Consider the following 19,793-nt stretch of genomic DNA (forward strand, 5'->3'; position numbering starts at 1 on the left):
AGTACGTAAAATGCGAGTACACTACTTTACAGTACATTAGTTCGTCTACTGATTAACAAGTTTTATACTCGGCTGGCCAACGGACAGCGAGGGTACAATCCCAGGGCCGACGGTTGTGATCAAGTGTTAATCTGTACTCCGTACGAAAGACTGAATACCGTGGTGTGTGGTTCTATGACTATAGAGTCGGACGGAATCTGGCAGGGGTGGGAAGGTATTAAGTAGCCGAACGTTGTGTTTGCTGTGGTTTTGTATCGTACTATGTCTACCTACTTGCTGCTCATGGCTGTTGGTAAAAAATCAAAAGCACATCGCACACTGGGCATATCAATGGGACGTGAACCCATGCGTTTAGGCCGCACTCATCTTCCATTGTGGGTTATCGTTTATCAAAGACACATATTTGACGTGTAAAACCGCCCTCACTGCTCCCCACTGTCGACCACGATGTAATTCCCAGCCGTCCTTGTGGCCAAGCCGAGCACATCCCACTCTTCTGTGCTTGCGGTGGCTACTGTGTGCTGGCGTCTGCGCGGGCGCTTGCGGTGTCCGAATGATTCTTCCTGGAGCAGGGCCTGCTCGAGTTGCTTGATGCCGATTGTTTGCTCCTGAATCGCCTCACGAGTCTCATCCCGGATCGACTGGAGTGGTCGGAGACCGGCGGTATTGACGCCTTGGACGTCGCGAACAAAGTGCAGTTGGGAACGGAGAGTCTCGATCTTGGCCGCCTGTTCGTCAGGTGACGATGGAAGTGGAAGGGCCGAGAGACGGAGGAGATGGCGAAGCAGAGCCGGAGTGATGGCAGCGTCTTCATCCGATGCGCCAGACTTCTGGCTTGGCAGCAGAGCACGGACTGACCATGTTGGTCGCTCAAGCAGCTTGGCAACGTCGACGTCGGAAGGTGGGCTGCTGGTGCTCCACGAACGGCAATTCGACCTACTCAGACGTGCAGCGGCCAATACTGTTCGTGGCGCAACAAAGAACGAGGCCGCGAAGGCTGTCGAGGACGCCATTTGGCTGTGGGGTGTCGTCTACTTTTATCACTACGCAGTCCACAGTGCGGGACGGTTTGAGTTCTCGGTCAGTGTTCTGTCGGTGGGCGGTGAGTAAACGTAGTCACGTGGTATTCATTGCAAGCAATCAGGTGCATCTCTAGCCTGTCCCATTGCTAGCTCCCCGCTTCCGTTTCAGGCGGCCGCATTCTCGTCCAGCCACATCCTCGTCATAGCTTTAGCCATCGGCCCCTCCTGACAAAAGACGACCCCCCTGAAGATTTGCAGTACTTACAACTACCTGTCGAGAGTTTCAGTCTCTACACAGGATATTGCTCAGTGCACCGACAAGTTCTGACACCATGGCTGATCCGCGTGCCTTGCTCCAAAAGGTTCCATCCCTGATGCTCTCCACAGGTCTTGATTGGTTTCATTTCTAACGTTCGGACAACGTAGGCGGAGAAGACGGCGGCCAGTGCTGGCAGTGGTTTTGGCTTTTTCGGCGGACGCGAACAGAAGTACTTCGACGCAGCCGATCTTTACACACAGGCGGCCAATGCGTTTCGGTTGCAGAAGAGTAGTAAGCATCAGGACCATGCGCGAGAGAGGCTGGGCATTATCTGGATTTCGACATTGCTGACCGGCTGCCTCGTCGCACAGATAAGGAAGCGGGCAAGGCGTTTGAACTGGCTGCTGCCATCCAGAAGAACAACTTGAAGGAGCCCGATGACGCTGCCAACACGATGAACGAGGCGTTCAAGGTGTACCGCAAGGAGAGCCCGGAAGATGCGGCACGGTGCCTGGACGAGGCTATTCAGCACTACTGCGCCCGTGGTAACTTCCGGCGAGCAGCAAAGCAGAAGGAGGATTTGGGCGAGATTTACGAGCTGGAGCTGGGGGACCCCAAGAGAGCTCTGGAGAGCTACGAAAACGCGGCATCCTGGTACGAGGGTGACAATGCCCAATCGTGCGTCTCCCATTTCCCACTCCTCTGTCCCGTCTTGGTTGTTGGAAGCTAATTGTCTTGCAGACTGGCCAACAAAAACTGGCTCAAGGTTGCCGACCTCGCCGCCCTAGAGGGTGATTACTACAAAGCGATCGAGCAATTTGAAAAGGTGGCACAACAGTCCATTTCCAGCAACCTTATGCGCTATTCGGTTAAGGACTATTTCCTTAAGGCTGGTCTCTGCCATCTGGCGACCGGGGACTTGATCAGCGCACAGCGTGCCCTCGAAAAAGTCCGCGAGCAGGACCCGAGCTTCGCCATGCAGAGAGAGAACCAACTGCTGGTTGACCTCGTGGAGGCTATCGAGGCGGGTGACGCCGACAAGTTTGCTGAGAAGTTGTTTCAGTACGACCACATCAGCAAGCTGGACCGGTGGAAGACCACGATTCTCCTGCAGATTAAGTCCAAGATCGAGGAGGCCGATAACGAGTTTGCATAAGAGATGGCGGACGCTTGCAGGTTGTTCTATTACACAGTTTCCTTTATCTCAGGATTGCGGAATATTTTTCGCGTACGCAGTCACGCTACTTAGTATCTTCGGCATCCATTATATGTGAGAGGTTGAAATTATTACAACACTTAGGACCTTTTCGGACAGATACTGCCGTCAACAGAAGCAGAACGCAAGCCACGGTTCTTAGGGCGTTGTCCGCGATGTCCTATATCACGTAACAATGGTTTAACTCAGGCAGTGGGCTGCGGACGGTAGACAGGAGGTGGCAAAAAGGGAGAAGACTGGGCTTCGTACGATGCTGCCATACAGGATCGCGGGGCTGCGCGGAAGCCAGAAACGCATGTTCAATCTGAAGACGACTTCGCTTAGTATATGTAAGCGGTATTAGTAACTCCATATGCGTTAGATGAAATGCAGACGTTGATATCAAAGGACAGAGATGAGCATTTCATGTGGTGTTTTTTATTCTTTTCCTTTACTTTCCACTTAGCCTTCTTCCCTCCCACGCGATATAAAAGAAAATAAAACCCTTTTGACGTGCCCGTCACCTGAACAAAATAAATGAACTCCCAATCGGCTTTTGTGTTCCGTTGATGTGTTATACTACTACATTCGGGCGCCGTTTGCAATAGGTAGGGTTGGTTGGCTTCGGAGAGAAAGATGATGCTATTGTCGCTTTTGACGTCTTTCTTATTGGTACCCTCCTTCGTTCTGGACGGTCTTAAGACGGGGGGGCAGCACCGCGGCCACGGCCGAAACCGCCACGGAACTGAGGAGCAAACTCGCCAGGGGCACCGCCCTCCTTGCCCTCGCCAGCATCCCGTCTCCGGTAACCACCCTCGCGGTCTCCCCGCTCACCACCACGGCCACGGCCGCCAAACGGCCGCCGCTCGCGCTCCTCGCCGCCCATCATGCCACGAGGGGGGGCATGCGATCTCTGCTGCTTGATGTGGGTGGAGGGGACGATCTCGGCCGGCAGATGGAGCCACTCCCGGAGGTAGTCGAGACCCTATATGACGAGCATGTTAGCCCGAAACACTTTCAGAATGTCCCAGTCGGCTAGATGTGTTCAATGCCGAAGGGATGCATAGCTGGCAAGTTTCGTACCTCAGGAGTCAGGGTGTAGTAGTACCACTGCCACGAGAACTGGGTCTTGACGAAGCCCTTCGAGGTGAGGGACTGGCAAGCCTATTCGGGAGGTTATATTAGCCACTGGGTTCGATTTATACAGCATTCGCTTCCGTGTTTTCTTGTTGCTGTTCTCTCGTCCAAGGGTTTTCGGCATATCCCACCTTGATCACGAACAGGTTCTTGGTGTCGATCTCCGGGTGAGGGATCTCGTAGCTGCGATGGGGAAAAAAGGTCAGTCTCTTCCTGTATTAAAAGACGGCACCAGATTCCCCTTCGCAGGCAGCGACTGCGAAATCCCGGCGATTTTGAAGCGTCCTAGCGAATGCGCCAATGAGGTGTTCTGAGTGCCTTCTCGGAGTACAAACATACTTTTTCGGAGCCACGAGGACACCCTCACGGAAGAGGGACTCGTGGATCTTCTTGCGGTCGGCCTTCGGAATCAACATCTTGAATTGCGTTCGACGGGATGCTGGTTGGTGATGTTTGGTCGAAGAGTGCTGATTGCGGTGGTGGGAAAGTAAAAGAGACAAAAAATTATGGACTATTACTACCCACAACACACAGAATCTAGGGTGAATTTTTTGTGAAAGTTTCCGTTCGTGCACGGGCCAGTAGGGCTTTCGCCAAAATACAGCCACACCCAGCCCCGCATGCAGAATGACCCACCTAAGCACAGCCACACATTCGTCGTTATCTTTTCAGTCCTCCAATCTAAATTGCAAGCTTCCATCAGCTGTGATACATAACTACGAAGAAATATAAGAAATCGCCGTCAATCACCTTATAGCATAAGACTGCGAAGTAAACGTCATATCAACGAAGAGAAAGACGAAAATGGATGAGAAGATAGTGAATGTGCTCGTGGCGGGAATTCCAAGCGAGGGACACCCTTCAACATATTCTCTCCCAACCTCGACATCTACAACCATCAGCGAACTATGGGACATCATCTACGAGGTCTTGCCACCCATCCAGTCTCGTCTGATTCTCACCACCCTCTCCAATAGACAGCTTCTAGGTACATCGGAGCGAACTATTTGCGGCCTGCTCTCTTCTCCTGAGGATGACTTCATATCTCTTCGTCTGTCGCTCCCCGTCCTCGGTGGCAAGGGCGGCTTTGGCTCGCAGCTGCGTGCGGCTGGTGGCCGCATGTCCTCAAAGCGGAAGAAGAACAACCAGGGCGAAGACAACGGGTCTAGCCGCAACCTGGATGGTCGCCGGCTGCGCACAGTGACAGAGGCCAAGGCACTGGCAGAGTACTTGGCCATCAAGCCGGACATGGAGCGCAAAGAGAAGGAGAGGAGGCGTAAGCGCTGGGAGCAGATCATCGAGATGACGGAGAAGAAGGAAGACGATATCAAGCACGGTGGTCGCGGTCGATTAGACGGGAAGTGGGTCGAAGACAAGGACGAAGCGAACGACCGCACGCGTGCAGCCGTACTCGCAGCGATGAAGAAAGGCCAGTTCACCGATGTTGGCAGCGGTCTGCAGCATCTGAGCACGTCGATCGGATCCGGCACCTCGGCGTTTGCATCGGCAGAGTCGGCCAGTGGCAGCAACGATGAAGTCGAGAGCGAAGATAGTGACGCCAGTGACTCTGCGTCTTCGGAGCCGAAACCGACATCTGCATCTGTAGCAGCCGCCACAACCGGTCCCGCCAAAACCAACAGCAAAGGGAAGGGCAAGGCGTTCTTTGCCTTCGATGAAGATGACGAGTTTATGAGCTCCGACGAGAGCGATGGCGAGGAGGCCAAAAGCAACTAGGCGATGCAGTCTGGCAACGTTGAGTCTGATACTGTTTTTTTCTTGATACCTGGGTACTTGCGGTTAGTTGCATGGCGTTTTCACTGTTGAAAGGTACCCTGTTAGATTTGTTCGGTTGGAACTCTTTCACAACCTGTGCTTAACATAGCGTATAATCACGATTAACATATTACGTGTTCTGCTGGCAAACAACCTGATATCATGGTTGCAAGAACATCGTGATGGATTGCTTATGACTTCAATACCGGGCACTGGCTGAGGACTGCCTGCTTACGTAGCCGTTTATCAGTCACCTTAATTCCGCCAAATTACAGTTACCGTGTGCAGTCACACTGACGAGACGGGTGACGCCTTTTGGTCGGCTAGCTGATGATAAACAGGCCAAACACTCAATACTAGATACTCAAGGCCAGATCAATTCAGATCAACATAGAACTCAATTAGCGTACAACTTCAGGGTAGAAGTATTGACACAAGACGATGTAAAAAGGATGCGAAAACTTCAACCTGTGTCTGCAATTTCTACACGTGCTCCTCTTTGTACTATATGGAAGACCTCCTGATCCATTGAACCCTACCATTCTGACGACATCTCCAGCTTACTCCAGGCGTGCCGGAAAGCTGCCCGCCTCTCTCTGCTCATCCCAGCGCTTGTACTAAATGCGGCTGTCAGTAAAGCGTGTCATACATACGTATAACGAGCTGTCTTTCTCGTGGACTTACCCAGGCGCTAGGGCACAGGGACCGGTAGGCCAGCCAGAACTGCAGATAATGTCAGCATGCGCGAAGTCAGCCATACAAACAGACAACAGCAACCGCATGACGCTGGGATTCGCGGTACGGACCTGGCGGCAGGGGGCGAAATCCTCGCCCTTGGCCAGAATGCACTTGTGGTAGTCGACGTAGTTTTGCCAACAGTGCTTGGTCTGGTTCGTATTGGGGAACCGGGCGTCGACACCTAAAAAATGAAAAGACACATGTCAATCGTAGATGTTCTTTTGGCGCCTAAACGAATCCCGCGCTACCGCACTTTCGCTATGGAACTGGGGATCTCGAGGAACGCAATTGTCGAGTCCACATCCTTTCGAAGCTATCTCGAGAGCGCAAATTGGTGAAAATGGGGAGGAAGGAGGATGGCATACCAGCTGTGAGTCGAGGTCAGTGTCAGCCATACGGTGTCATACGATGATTGTGATATTTTTTTCTCTAATCTTGCTCCGGCAGCCGAGGGGACGAAATACGTACCTGTGACGAACTTGAAGGGCTTGGAGACACGCTCGTCGTCGGACATGTTGGGCGATTTGGCTAGGGTCAATTGATCGTGGTGTTCGTGGTGGCCGGCAGGGCGATTGGTGTTTTGAGGGGAAGTCGGAGAAAGAAGGAGGACATGAGCTGTTTGAGGGCGGAAGTCGTTGGCCTGGGATTAGGATGAGCGCAATTCGTTCGTTCGGAGCAATGGGGTGGGTAGGCCATTTCTGGCCTTGGAATTCAGGCGCCGACAGGCGTCGATGGGCTGATTTCGACATTATTTTATTTTATTTTTTTCTCGTACTGTGTGGCCCGACCAACCGAAGGCCAGCGAAAAGCCGCAGCGCCGGGCTCTGTGTCGGCACCACCCAAACAAAATCCGCCTGTTTTCTCACAATCGCTGCAACGCTTCCTGCCAGTCCCGCCCTAATTTGACGCTCTCGAACCTCCCTAGCCAAAGGTGACCTCATTTTCCCCTTCTTCCATCTTTCGACGTCTCTGACCTCGCCTCGACTCGCCGTCTAACTTTCCGACAGTTCTCAATCTCTCCACTCAACTCTCCACTCTTTCACGATGTATGCCACTCGGGCTCTTCGCATGTTCCGGCCGACGCTCCGCATGATGCGGCCCGTTCCCGTAAGTCTCGGTGATGCTGCCAGATGTCCATGCACACGATTGCTAACAGTCTGGCTGGCAGAAGGAGGAGCAAGCCGGTGCGTGTGGCGTGCTGTTCCATTGACCCCAGACAGCACCGAGACGACTGCCAGTTGCGAGATGCAATTGATTGGAATCGAAAAACTAATCAAGCTTCCCCCGAGATCAGCCCACACCGTCTCTCAGAGGCTGCGCCGCCTGAAGAACATCCCGGCCGAGCTGCTGCCCCTCGGTGCGTATCGGTGTCGCAAGTCTCCAGCCTTCTCATCGTCTTTCCGCTAACACCCGCGTCGCAGGTGTCGTCGTCGGCTTTGCTGTGTTCGCCGCCGGCTACTCCATCACCCGCCACCTATTCGTCGACAAGACCATCCGCCTGAAGCGCCAGAACCGTCTGGCCGATAACGCTGCCCACGGCCACGAGGAGCACGCCGAGGCTGCCGAGCACGCCGAGGCCGTCGTGGAGGCGAAGCAGTAAGTCGTCTCACTGGACCGGGCGCAAGGTAATGCGCGAGAGCTGGACTCGCTGGATTGAGAGGTTCAGCGAGCAGGAAGGCAGCGAAGTCGCAGTATGAACGCAGTTGGCCGACGGTGATCTTTCTTCTGTATAAAACAAAACCACTGGAAAGATAAGAAACAATTGGCCTTTGCTTTTTTGAACTGAAAATTTTGGATATTGCGCCTCCGAATCCGTCCTTCCGTCCCTACTATACGCGACCGATGCAATGATTAAGTGTATGCCATGCTTGTACAGATAAATCAATCAAGATACGTATTCGTATCCCATTCCTTACTCCGGCCTCGGTCCGGCAACGTCCAGTCCCTCTAGACCCTGCATTGGGTCTGCCGGAGCTTCCTGTGTGCCGAGCAGTCCTTGCTCGGCAGCCAATCTGTCTTCTTCGCTTGTTGTGTTCTCGGCAAGCCATGCATCCTAGTTGATGGTCAGCTGCATGCGAACCAAGGCAAAGCACGGACGCATTAGACGAACCTGTTTCCAGAGAGCCGTTCGGCTTCCCAGCCCCTCACTCGCGCTCTTGGGGGCCTTTGCAGCCGTGACTTTGATAATTCTCCCAAAAAACTCGGACTTGTCCATGTTGTCAATGGCCTCCTTCGCGTCGTCGACGTCCTCGTACTCGACATAGGCGAAGCCCCTGTGACCGGGCTCGCCGTCGTCGTCTTGTTGCGGCGCAGTGTCGTCGTTTCTGTCCTGGGCGCCATTCGACCTGTTACTGCCTTTGGGAAGCGCCACATCGGCAATGTCGCCGAACGGAAGAAAGGCGTCCTGCAGGTTGGCCTTGGTCACCTGCGGTCCTAGCCCGCCAACATAAACGGTGGCCTTCCACCGAGCCGTGTCTGTCATTTCGTATCGTGTTCGAGGCCGGAGAATTCTGGGGCGTTGCGCTGCCCAGTCCTGGACTAGAACCTTTTCGACTTCTCATGCGAGCTCGGGAACGTCCTAGGGCAAAAAGCGAATATTGGCTAAAACGGGTGTATGTAAGATAAAATATCTCCGTATTGTTCTATCAGAAAGCAGGTGAAGCTGCGGGGCAATTGCCGTAGCAGTACTGGAGCTACTTATATCACGTGATCACCCCCTGGTGAGTGTCCATGCCACCTGGCGCACAGGACAGGTCAACCAGTTCCGTCCAGCCAAAGGTCCCCTGTGTAGGCAAAAGGACAGACAAGACACATTTCGTTCAAGGGAGGCTTACCAATTCTTGACGCGACGAGCTGCCTTTCTCGAAGCGAGCAGGCGGTTGCTTTCTTTTCTTTTCATTTCTGTCGAAAGTCATCGTGCAGTCCATATTGAGCTGGAATTGAGACTTGTCGAATCCGTTTACCTTTCACGACCTCCGTCCATCGTCTCTCGATTCGTCCAGCATGGTGCAACTCCGGGAGATCCCGCGCACGGCGGTCTTCGCCTGGTCGCCGGGCACGGACAAGCCGTTTCTTGTGACGGGAACGCGTGCTGGCGCAGTCGATGCCGACTTCTCTGACGAGACCAAGCTAGAGCTTTGGGACCTGAGCCTTGACAGCAAAGACGGCGTCGAGCTGCAGCCGGTCCACAGCATAAGCACAGACTCCAGGTGTGTAGCCCCCCTTGTTCTGGGTGCTTGTTTGCCAATGGCTGGCTAACGCAGCTGGCGGTAGATTCTACGATATTGCCTGGGGCCCACCGGACGAGGACTACCCGCGTGGTGTCATCGCCGGAGCTCTGGAGAGCGGAGCTCTGGAGCTCTATGATGCGGAGAAGCTCGCACTAGGCGCATCTGATGCGCTCATCGACAGTACGACGAGGCATAGCGGGGCCATCAAAACGCTGCAGTTCAATCCGATGCGGCCGCAGATTCTGGCGACGGGTGGCGCCAAGGGGGAGCTGTTCATCTACAACATTGGAGACCTCCAGAACCCATTCCGGTTGGGCAACGCGGCAGCGTCGCGTGCGGACGACATCGAGGCGCTCGCATGGAACAAGAAGGTGTCGCATATCCTGGCAACGGGAGGCAGTGGCGGTCAGGTGACGGTGTGGGACGTGAAGACCAAGAAGGCGTCTCTGACTCTTAACAACAACCGGAAGGCTGTCAGCGCGATCGCATGGGACCCGACCAACTCGACCAAGCTCATCACTGCGAGTCCGGATGACAACGCTCCGGTGATCTACCTGTGGAATCTGCGCAACTCGAATGCTCCGGAGAAGACGCTCAGCGGCCACGAGGCGGGCGTATTGTCGCTGTCGTGGTGCCAGCAAGACCCCGACATTCTGCTGTCGTGCGGCAAGGACAACCGGACGCTTGTGTGGAACCCGCAGACGGGCGAGTCGTATGGCGAGCTGCAGCAGGGCACGAACTGGGCGTTCCTGACGCGGTTCAACCCGGAGAACCCGAACCTGACGGCGACGGCGTCGTTTGACGGCAAGATTACGGTGCAGACGCTGCAGAACACGAACAACACGGCCGATGCGCAGGCTGCGGCACAGAGCAACCTGGACGGTGAGGACTTCTTTGCGTCGGCGCATACTGCACCGCAGGTGGCATCGTTCTCGCTGCCGAAGCCGCCAGCATGGTATCTGAAGCCGGTGGGCGCGACATTTGGGTTCGGCGGCAAGGTGGTGTACTTTACTCTGAACGACACGCCTGCTGGACAGCCTGCGTCGTCTACGGTTCACATTGGGCACTTCTCGGCCGACGCCAAGGTTGCTCCGACGACGGAAAAGTTTGAAGAGGCACTGCAGTCGGGTGACGTCAAGGCGATATGTGCGTCGCACATCGAGACGGCCAAGACGGATGAGGAGAAGGCAGACTGGGAGGTGCTAGGGACGCTTGTGGATGCGAACCCGCGCCAGAGGGTGATTGAGCGGCTGGGATTTGACAAGGACGAGGCGACGGAGGAGGATACGAACGGCGTGGTGACGGAGGAGAAGAAGGCGCAGGAGGAAGAGAAGGAAGAAGACAGTTTGGCGTCGACAGACGGAAAGAAGACGGACAAGGATCAGCTGTCTAGCTTTTTTGACGACAAGGGCGATACGGGCGGCGACGAGGACGACTTCCTCGCAGGTCTGTCGGCGGCAAAGGACGAAAAGGACGCAAAGGACGAGAAGAAGACGAAGACGAACGGTCCATTTCACCTGCTGGGAAGCGGCAACACGGCGCTCGAGGACACGATCACGAAGGCGGTGATGCTGGGCAAGTTTGGGCGGGCGGTGGACATCTGCCTCAAGGAGAACCGGATCGCGGACGCGTTTGTGATTGCCAACTGCGGCGGCAAGGAGCTGGTGCAGAAGGTGCAAGCAGCATATCTGGCGGAAACGCAGGGGACGCCGAGCTACCTGCGGCTGCTGAACTCGGTGATTGCGGAGGACCTTCGGGACGTGGTGCAACAGGCGGATCTGGCTAACTGGAAGGAGGCGCTGGTGACGCTGTGCACGTTTGCGAAGCCGGAGGAATTCCCCAAGTTCTGCGAGGGACTCGGCGACCGGATTCTGGAGGCGGGATCGCGCAAGGACGCGTCGTTCTGCTACCTGGTGGGCTCGCGGCTGGAGAAGGTGGTGCAGATCTGGATCAGCGAGCTGGACGAGGCGGAGAAGGCGGGAGTGCAGGCAGACGCGACAGACTCGTCGTACTCGGTGCATGCGAAGTCGCTGCAGCAGTTCATTGAGAAGGTGACCGTGTTCCGTCACGTGACCAAGTTTGAGGACGGCGAGGCGAGCCTGACGTCGGGCTGGAAGCTGGCGGCGCTGTACGACAAGTACATTGAGTTTGCAGACATTGTGGCAGCGACAGGACTGATGTCGGTTGCGCAAAAGTACCTGAACCTGGTGCCGACGACATACGAAGCGGCCGAGGTGGCGCGAAACCGGGTGCAGCTGGCATTGCAGAAGACGACGGCGGTGCCGCAGCATCGGGCAGCGACAGCAGCTGGACAATCGCGGGTGCCCAAGTCGCGTACGCCAGCACAGCCGCAGGCGGTTTTAAACAGCGGGAGTCCTGTGATGGCTGCGATGCCACGACCTGCTGCGATGTCTGTGAGCTCGGCAACGAACCCATATGCGCCTCCTCACGTGACCTCGGCAGCTCCAGTCAATCCCTATGCACCTCACGTGACGCCAGCAGCTCCGGCCAACCCATATGCGCCGCCCGGTGTCGGAGGACGGACGAGCAACAGCCCGTATGCACCGCCTTACGGACAACCACAGCAGACGTCAGCTTATGCGCCGCCGACGGGGCCGTACGGAGCACCGGTAACGACGCCGGCCTACGGAGCACCGCCGCGCAACTCGACGACATCGGCACCGCCTCCATCGCGAACGGTGGATGCCGGCAGCTGGAACGACGTGCCCATGGTGACGCGGCCGCCAGTGCGGAGAGCGACCCCCAACATGGCGCCCATCACAGCGCCGTTCGGAGCCCAGCAGACAGCAGTGGGACCTCCTCCGGCCGGCCTCTACAGTCCATCTGGTCCTCGCGGAACAGCGACGCCGCCTCCTCCGCCCAAGGGCTCGGCACCGCCACGTGTGACATCCCCGCTCGCAGGACCGCCTCACAACTCTGCAGCGGCCGTGCTGTCGCCACCACCGCGTCCGACTTCGTCGGCCGCAAACACATATGCACCGCCACCACCTGCAGTAGGGAGCAACACGCCTGCAGCCATGGTGCGGCCACCCCCTCGGACGGAGTCGCCCTACAACCAGCCGCCGCCTGGACCGGCACCCACGAACCGGTATGCTCCCGTGGCGGCTGTGCAGCAGGCGTCCAGCGCCGGGCCACCGATCGGGTTTGCACCGCCGCCTTCAGCAGCAGCCACGCATGGCCGATACGCACCGGCGCCCTCGCCCTATGAGATGACACCCGGCCATATTGGCCAGCCGCTGCACCAGCAGCACCAGCAGCACCAGCAGCAGCAGAGCATGCCGCCAATGGTGCCGGCTGGACCACCGCGTGCTAGTCCGGCTGGGTCGGCCATGGCGACATCGCCGCCGCCGTCGCAAGCACCTTCGCAGCCGACACCACCGCCGGTCCGCAAGACGAGATACCCGGCAGGCGACCGGTCGCACATCCCGCCGCACGCGCAGCGTCTGGTGCAGATCCTGGACGCGGACCTACAACGTGTGGCGGCCAAGGCGCCGCCGGCATTTGCGGCACAGGTCAAGGACACGAACAAGCGGCTGAACCTGCTGTTTGACCATCTCAACAATGCGGAGCTGATCAAGGAAGACACGGTGCACCAGCTGCACCAGCTGGCCGAATCGCTGGAGGACAAGGCCTTTGACGCGGCACAGCGGGTGCAGGTGGAGATTCATCGTGCGAAGCCGGAAGAGTGCGGCAACTGGATGGTAAGTCTGCGTTTCTTTCTCTTTGTTGTCGTGCCCTGCTAACTTTTCAGGTCGGTGTCAAGCGCTTGATTGCCATGAGCAAGGCCACGCCGTAGATGCGAAAGGAGACGAGAGACCAGGCGTTGTCGTGGCTCTGTCGGCAACAGAGAGTAGTAGTAGTAGTCAGATATTAGTATTACAGTAACAGACATGCAGTTGTTCGGGGGACAAAATGAATATTATAATCTTACGGAGTACTCCGGTGTGGTTCCAAATACCGATCACGTGATATTGAATCAGCTTTAAGCTACTCCGTACTGTACGTCGTTCGTCGTCCAAATTGCCACCTATGTCGTAGTCTCAGACAGACAGCGCAACGACAGACAGAATGACTGAGAGCGCGGCACCAGAATCGGCGGCACCAGACCAAGATGCGGCAGCGGCAGCACGGCTTGCAGAGGCCCGCAAGCGCAAGGAGCGGCGAGAGGCCAAGATCAAGGCGGGCGGCTCGTCGAGGCTGAACACGATCTCCAGCCTGGGCGGAGGCCTGCAGCGGGGTGAGCAGTTGCAGCAACAGCGGTGGCATTGTTCTGATGTGCTTGCTAACATCGGCAGAGGAGCCTCGGGCTGTTCCCAAAGCGGAGGCAAAGACGCCCGGCGACCCTGACGAGATTGACATTTCGGAGCACTTTTACGAGCCGACGACGACAGCGCGGCCGCAGGCGACAGCAGGCGGAGCAGGCGTATCAGAGGCCGACGCGCAGCTTCTCGAGCTGCTGGGCCAGTCGCAGAGCGCGGGCAAGGATGGGCTGCCGGAGAACGACCCGATGGCGGCGATGCTGGCTCAGATGATGCAGAGCATGGGCGGACCGGGAGGACCGGGAGGGCCGGGGCTGGGCGGCGGCGGCTGGCCTCCGACGATGCCTCCGATGGGACAGCAGCCGAAGGCAGCGGTGCCGAGCGCGTCGGCGGCGCTGTGGCGGCTAGTGCACTTTGCGGTGGCGGTGGCGCTGGGCCTGTACGTGGCCTTGTCGACGCCGTTTGCGGGCACGCGGATCGAGCGCGAGCAGTCACAAGCAGCGCAGGAAGCCGTGGGCAGTCTGGACGGCCTGCACGGCATGGACGGTGCAGCCGGGCTGGACGACTACGACAGCGTGCAGCGGCGGTACTTTTTCTACGGGTTTGCCACGGCCGAGACGGTGCTGCTGACGAGCCGCTTCTTCCTCGAGCGGCAGGGCGGCGGTGGGCTGTGGGGCAGCAGCAGCGGCAGCGGTGGTGGCGGGCTGCTGAGCATGGCCCTGGGCTTTGCGCCACCAGCGGTCCGGCGGTCCGTCGACGTCGGGCTGCGGTACTGGCAGATCTTCAGCACGGTGCGGTCGGACCTGCTGGTGTGCGTGTTCGTGCTAGGCGTCTGTTCGTGGGTGCGAGGATGAGGGGGAGGACAGAGTAGAAAGGAGACATGCTGTCTGTGTTTGTTGTAGTATTATGCTGCAGGCTCTATGATAATGCTATAAGATCACGTGGATGGCCCACGGCACGTGCGTACAGGCGCTCTATTAGAAAGCGTATGGGGCAGGAACGACAGGGAAGAAGGGAAAGAGCGAGCGAGTGAGAAAGAGAGACGAAGTTCACGGGGCGACGACGGTCTTGAGCACGGAGCCGAGCAGGCCGCGGACGCGGCGGGGGTGTTCGCGGACGGTGGTGAGGACGACGGCGGAGCTGGCGGCGAAGAGCAGGGACTCGCGCCACAGGTAGCGGTGGTGGTAGCGGCGCGGCAGGAGGGTGGCGAGGGCGCGCGGAGCGACGAAGAGGGCGATGTCTCTGCGGCGGCCAGGACGTTCAAGCAAGATGCTCCAGCCGCAAAGGGCACAGCCAGCGGCGGTGCAGAGGCCGCCATCGATGGCCTGGCAGGCAGCGGCGGAGCGGCCGAGCAGGCGGGGACCGATGCGGACGCGAGCCAGACAGACGCCGTAGAAGAAGAGCGAGACGAAGGCGGCGAGAAAGGCAGACGAGCGGGCAGCAGCGAGAAGGGCGCGCACGAGGCGACGGAGCAGGGCACGGGGACGAGCAGCAGCACCACCAGCACCACGCACTGGCCGCAGAAGCAGTGTCAGGCTCAGCGGCAGATAGGTGGCCAGAGCCCAGCGCCACGATCGCCATAGTCGCACGACAGCGTGACGCTCGCACGACGGCCCGCAGCCCATGTGCACCATGTCGCAGGGAAAGGGCATCGTGAAGGCGGGGTCGCCCCAGACCGGCGGCCAGCCGTAGTCGCGGCACATCTCCTGGAGGAGGCAGCTCTGGTCGTTGTCTGGCCGATCTGCCTGCTCTCCATATCGCAGCGACCCTCGACGACACCGTCGCAGCGCCTCGATCAGCCGTCCGTCCACGGCTGCGGCCGCCGTGATCCATCGGTCGTAGGAACGCGGCAGCCGCCACGGCTCGTAGATCCACGTCCACATCACCAGCGCCGACGACAGCGCAAACAGCGCAGGGTCTATCGCCGCACCCACCAGCGCCTCTGTCCGCGTCCAGCGCCGTCTGCTTTGGCTGGCAGACCGCCGTCCACGCCACCGCGCCCACAGGCTGCCCACCAACACGTCGGCTGCACCCGTGGCCGCGAACAGCGTCAGGTCGAGCGTGCGGCCGGCCGTCTTGGTCGGTTCTGTGGCTGGTTCTCTGGCTTTTGATCCGTCATCACTCGTTTTCCTCTCTCTCTCGTCAGTCGTCTCTCTCCCCTGCAGCAGCTGTATGCTACAGTACCCCGACACAAAGCTGGCCAGACAGCGGGCGAGACGGGCTCGGGCCAGCCTCGACAGGCCAGTCGGCCACCGGGAGAGCAGCTTGTCGAACGGGACCTGGAGAGTCAGCCGGTGAAGCGAGAGCCAGCGTCAGAAAGTGGAGGCCAGCCTACCTCGAGCAGCGTGCCACCGCCGACGAGAGCCGCACAAAAGGTCGGGAAGCCGTGCCAGGCCAGCCCGTCGCCGAAAATGCGCCGCACAGAGGCAGCCACAGCCGCAAGAGAGGCCGTCTTTTCGGCCTCGGGTGGCAGGCCCTCTGCTGCAGCTCGCCGTCGTCGCCGCAACGCTGCATACGCCGCCAGCAGCACCGCCAGCAGCTGTGGCGCCACCGTCGACGCATAGCCCAGCAGGTATGCGCGCACGAGCGGCCGCAGCGCCGGCGGCACGGCCTGGTCCCAGCGGCCACGTGGGCGCGGCAAGACTGCCTTCATGGCCTGCCGTCTGTTGTTGGCAGGCTGCTGCCAGAGGGGCTGAGCTCCGAGAGAGTGCGGACAAGCGCGGGACCGTTTGCGTCTGTGGACCAAGGGGATCTGCGTGCAGAGCGTATCGCGCTCCGTTCTGGCCGTCTTTGCGCACAACCTGTGCTGTACTCGTGCAGTACTTCCGACTCGTTGCGTCCAAACGGCCAACTTGTCAGGGGCCACACACCACTTGGCTGCGGCGATCATGGCGCGCTCTGATTGGCCACAAATCTAGCATCGTCTCGGCTGCTTTCGGTTCCCTTCCGACAATGGCATGTGACGGAGAGGATGGGCTGTTGGGAGTTGGCATGGTCAAGACGCCGCTTGCTGACATAATGCCGCAAGTTTGCTTGGCGGTCGAAACCGGCGCTGGAAGATTCCTCATTGTTCGTATCTCAGCGTAGCATCTGCAGCTTGTCACATATTACATGCCTATACTCCGTACGGAGTGGTAATAGGGAATCGGCCCCGCGGTGGTTGATATGCTTAGTCAGCAATCGGATCTGTTCCGATCGGACACAACCCCTCTGTCCTCTGTACCTTACAGCGCACACAAGCCCTATCCCACTGCCTCTACAGAGCCTACGCCACTTTCTGCCACCTGCCGAAGCATGTGACAACGTCCAGCTCGCCGACCACTCCTTCCCCAGACGAGACATTGCGCCGGCGACGTCTGCATTAGCCCGCTGTACTTATGTCGTAAGGAAAAAGTCCTCCGCCCCTGGAAAAGATGCGCCCGCTAAACAGGCCCTGCTCGCCGCTAACGTCCGCTGTTTCCTCTACTTCCCCGCATGGCGCATGGAGCTCTACGACGTAAGATACTATACAAAGTCGCAAGTCCCCACCCTGCTATTCTCGCCTTCTCTCTTCCCGCATCTGCTCTTGCCACTTCTGGCCGCCGCCGTCGCCTCCTTCCCTTACGGGCCAGCCAAGCACCTGACCTGGCCGTCGGCCGAGTACGAATAAAAATAATCCGTACAGTCACCACACTCGCTCGCCCCCTTCTCCATTTGCATGTGCAAATTATCGTTACTGTTTTTCACCCCGCAAAACCTTTTGTCTCCTCCACACTCCAGCACCAGATCACAGAGCAGATCGCCAGACGCGCTCGCATTTATCGCCAGCCCTACGGAGGACGCCTCCTCCAGCTGCTAGCGACCGCTGCTTCTCCAAATCGCAACTCCATCTGCGACATCGAAATCCCAAACTGCACATTCTCGACGACACATTCCTCTTCTCGCACCAGTTGCATCAAACACGGCTTCTCGTCTTCCAGAACTCGAGAGAGCTGCCCGGCCCCTCTACACATATAGTCGACGCCCTTCCGAGACAGACTCATTCCTGCTGCAGTACCAACAGCCTCACCTGTATCATCACTACTTTATCTCACTCGTCTCCTTCATTCTTCTGTTTCCCATATCTCACTCCTGTCTCGTCGCTCTCCCGTCGCTCTCTTCGTCGGTCAGATGGTCTCTACTCGTTCCACGAAGCACGCACGTCCCTATCGGCCATCATCGCCTAGCCACCCATCTGCTTACTGGCATCTCGTGTCCACTAAATCCCACCTCACGTAGCACTTATGCTCGCGACTCCACGCCTCCCGCTTACGATGGCTTCGGTGTATCGCCCTGACACCGACCCACAACCATCGTCCATCGATTGTAAGCACAGCACCTCCTCTGCCTCTCCTCTGTTTCTCACGCTAACGGCCCCTGCTAGACGAAGACAGCCTCTTTCCCCAAAATGCACCCCATCCTCCGTCCGGCGCCCCATTGCTCACCGCTGAAGATCAAGAGGCCCTCAGCACCTTTTTCAAAGACATGGGCTCCGACAGCCCTGCTCCTAGTGGCCTGGCTGGCGGCCCCATGCATAGCGAGAGCTGGATGGACCTGCCGCCCAAGTTTATGGGCTCCACCAGTTTCTACGGCGAGCACCACGAAGGTCTGGTCGGGTCGTTGACCGGTGATTTCCATCAGTTGATAAACAACGCATCGTCGTCCTTCAACATGCCGCCTCCGCCCCCACCTTCGCTGCCGACGACCGACGAGCAGACCCAGACCTCCGGTGCACCGTCCTCCTTTGACCATTACACCTCCTTAGTATCGGAAAGTGCGCATCCGTCGCAGTCGTCTGCCGGTGTGCGCTCTTCTGCTATGGACAACCACCGCCAGTTTTCCGCCGAGGTGCTCGAGGCTGCTTCTGTCCTGCATGACGGCTCTCTGCATCGCGCGAGCTTCTCCTATGGCACCCAGCCGTTTTCTCGCCAGAACACCGGCCCGGCGCCGTCGTCTTCGCCTGCAAAGCCACGCACTCTGACCACGACGCTCGCAGATCATGAAATCGGCCTCGCCTCCGAACTGGGACTGGCTTTGGAGCATGCGTCGCTGGCGCCGCCATCCAGTTTACCGTCTGTCCACCATACCAATATGTTTTCTGCCATGTCGCTGCTCCACGGGGACAGCAGCCAGGACGTACCACCGGCTGCCAGCGTACACCGGTCGGCGCCACGAGCAGAGCTGCACTGGGGTTCTGACCAGAGCTTCAACCAGGTGCAGTATATCCCGCGGTCGGCCAAGGAGACTACAGAAGCACTGGAGAGCGTGCACCTCAAGACTATGGAGTGTCTCGAGGTCAGCCGCAGCGCCAACACTACACGCCCGCCGAGTCCTGTATACGGTGCCAGCCTGCATCAGCTCAATCTCAAGACTAGGATCGCTTCCATGTCGGCCGCGACGGATGTCGGCCGCAAGCGCAGTGTACCGCCTCCAGCGACGCGGCTAAAACGCCGCAGAGAAACGGCGTCTGACAGAGGTGAGGCCGATGATGATGCTGGTGCAGATGACGAAGATGTTGCCGTTTCCGGCGAGTTTGGAGCAGCCGGGACCACAACGAGGATGGGCAAGAAATGGGGCAATGTCTCTGTCAACGGGAGCAACGGCGTCAGTAACGGCAGCAATTTTCTTCCGCTGTCGCCGAACTCGCCGCAGCAGATAATGCCGTCGTCGTCATCCTGTAGCGGCATGAGCGATGGCACTGGGAAGCGCAGACGGCTGGGGAGCAGTAGCCAGGCAAAGCCGCCGCGCGAGAACCTTTCGGAGGAGCAGAAGCGCGAGAACCACATCAAAAGCGAGCAGAAACGCCGGACGCTAATCAAGGAGGGCTTTGACGACCTGTGTGTGCTCGTGCCCAGTCTCCACGGCGGCGGCTTCAGCAAGAGCGTCATGCTGTCGATGGCAGCCGACTGGCTGGAGGCTCTCATCAGTGGAAACCAGCAGCTCCGGGAACAGCTGTAGCTGGTGTCGCGAACGGTTGGGTATACACATGTTGGGGAACAGTTGGGTTCGCATTGTCCGTTTTGAGGTTTATTTGGATGCATCGGGAGGGAGTTTGGGGTTTTACTACGAGTATCAGGCCGGCTTGCAGCAAGACGACTGCAGCCACAAAATGGGTTTGGATGGGGTTTTGGTTATCTGTAT

At 58.1% G+C, this 19,793-nt stretch overlaps 12 protein-coding genes across 12 annotated transcripts; 7 read left to right on the forward strand and 5 right to left on the reverse strand.

Annotated features, from left to right (window-relative positions):
* Positions 1-422: 422 nt before the first annotated feature.
* Positions 423-1,013, reverse strand: CMQ_6594 (duf726 domain containing protein; the record flags this gene model as incomplete). The annotated part of the gene is made up of 1 exon (XM_014320280.1): positions 423-1,013. The coding sequence occupies one exon, from the start codon at positions 1,011-1,013 to the stop codon at positions 423-425; it is 591 nt and encodes a 196-aa protein (XP_014175755.1).
* A 341-nt stretch (positions 1,014-1,354) lies between these two features.
* Positions 1,355-2,437, forward strand: CMQ_6590 (vesicular-fusion protein sec17; the record flags this gene model as incomplete). The annotated part of the gene is made up of 4 exons (XM_014320276.1): positions 1,355-1,384; positions 1,449-1,572; positions 1,653-1,959; positions 2,023-2,437. 4 exons carry the CDS (start codon positions 1,355-1,357, stop codon positions 2,435-2,437), a joined length of 876 nt encoding a protein of 291 aa, XP_014175751.1.
* Positions 2,438-3,173: 736 nt separating this feature from the next.
* CMQ_6557 (40S ribosomal protein s10b) lies at positions 3,174-4,029 on the reverse strand (the record flags this gene model as incomplete). Its single annotated transcript, XM_014320243.1, has 4 exons — positions 3,174-3,461; positions 3,560-3,640; positions 3,745-3,796; positions 3,953-4,029. 4 exons carry the CDS (start codon positions 4,027-4,029, stop codon positions 3,174-3,176), a joined length of 498 nt encoding a protein of 165 aa, XP_014175718.1.
* A 388-nt stretch (positions 4,030-4,417) lies between these two features.
* CMQ_6608 (uncharacterized protein) lies at positions 4,418-5,347 on the forward strand (the record flags this gene model as incomplete). The annotated part of the gene is made up of 1 exon (XM_014320294.1): positions 4,418-5,347. One exon carries the CDS (start codon positions 4,418-4,420, stop codon positions 5,345-5,347), a length of 930 nt encoding a protein of 309 aa, XP_014175769.1.
* Positions 5,348-5,946: 599 nt separating this feature from the next.
* Positions 5,947-6,638, reverse strand: CMQ_7027 (cytochrome c oxidase polypeptide vib; the record flags this gene model as incomplete). Its single annotated transcript, XM_014320713.1, has 4 exons — positions 5,947-6,003; positions 6,071-6,109; positions 6,193-6,305; positions 6,593-6,638. 4 exons carry the CDS (start codon positions 6,636-6,638, stop codon positions 5,947-5,949), a joined length of 255 nt encoding a protein of 84 aa, XP_014176188.1.
* Positions 6,639-7,168: 530 nt separating this feature from the next.
* Positions 7,169-7,724, forward strand: CMQ_6925 (uncharacterized protein; the record flags this gene model as incomplete). Its single annotated transcript, XM_014320611.1, has 4 exons — positions 7,169-7,231; positions 7,293-7,308; positions 7,419-7,481; positions 7,546-7,724. The coding sequence occupies 4 exons, from the start codon at positions 7,169-7,171 to the stop codon at positions 7,722-7,724; spliced, it is 321 nt and encodes a 106-aa protein (XP_014176086.1).
* Positions 7,725-8,036: 312 nt separating this feature from the next.
* CMQ_6919 (peptidyl prolyl cis-trans isomerase) lies at positions 8,037-8,606 on the reverse strand (the record flags this gene model as incomplete). Its single annotated transcript, XM_014320605.1, has 2 exons — positions 8,037-8,177; positions 8,235-8,606. 2 exons carry the CDS (start codon positions 8,604-8,606, stop codon positions 8,037-8,039), a joined length of 513 nt encoding a protein of 170 aa, XP_014176080.1.
* Positions 8,607-9,127: 521 nt separating this feature from the next.
* Positions 9,128-13,171, forward strand: CMQ_6994 (protein transport protein; the record flags this gene model as incomplete). The annotated part of the gene is made up of 3 exons (XM_014320680.1): positions 9,128-9,333; positions 9,398-13,076; positions 13,127-13,171. The coding sequence occupies 3 exons, from the start codon at positions 9,128-9,130 to the stop codon at positions 13,169-13,171; spliced, it is 3,930 nt and encodes a 1,309-aa protein (XP_014176155.1).
* A 272-nt stretch (positions 13,172-13,443) lies between these two features.
* Positions 13,444-14,488, forward strand: CMQ_6809 (uncharacterized protein; the record flags this gene model as incomplete). Its single annotated transcript, XM_014320495.1, has 2 exons — positions 13,444-13,612; positions 13,671-14,488. The coding sequence occupies 2 exons, from the start codon at positions 13,444-13,446 to the stop codon at positions 14,486-14,488; spliced, it is 987 nt and encodes a 328-aa protein (XP_014175970.1).
* A 195-nt stretch (positions 14,489-14,683) lies between these two features.
* CMQ_6881 (uncharacterized protein) lies at positions 14,684-16,524 on the reverse strand (the record flags this gene model as incomplete). Its single annotated transcript, XM_014320567.1, has 2 exons — positions 14,684-15,913; positions 15,970-16,524. The coding sequence occupies 2 exons, from the start codon at positions 16,522-16,524 to the stop codon at positions 14,684-14,686; spliced, it is 1,785 nt and encodes a 594-aa protein (XP_014176042.1).
* A 62-nt stretch (positions 16,525-16,586) lies between these two features.
* On the forward strand, positions 16,587-17,283 carry CMQ_6852 (uncharacterized protein; the record flags this gene model as incomplete). The annotated part of the gene is made up of 2 exons (XM_014320538.1): positions 16,587-16,703; positions 16,897-17,283. 2 exons carry the CDS (start codon positions 16,587-16,589, stop codon positions 17,281-17,283), a joined length of 504 nt encoding a protein of 167 aa, XP_014176013.1.
* A 613-nt stretch (positions 17,284-17,896) lies between these two features.
* Positions 17,897-19,610, forward strand: CMQ_6648 (hlh transcription factor; the record flags this gene model as incomplete). The annotated part of the gene is made up of 2 exons (XM_014320334.1): positions 17,897-17,978; positions 18,037-19,610. 2 exons carry the CDS (start codon positions 17,897-17,899, stop codon positions 19,608-19,610), a joined length of 1,656 nt encoding a protein of 551 aa, XP_014175809.1.
* Between the last annotated feature and the right edge of the window lie 183 nt (positions 19,611-19,793).

The sequence above is a fragment of the Grosmannia clavigera genome, assembly GCF_000143105.1.
Source record: "Grosmannia clavigera kw1407 unplaced genomic scaffold GCSC_108, whole genome shotgun sequence".
In the NCBI taxonomy this organism is placed as follows: Eukaryota; Fungi; Ascomycota; class Sordariomycetes; order Ophiostomatales; family Ophiostomataceae; genus Leptographium; species Leptographium clavigerum.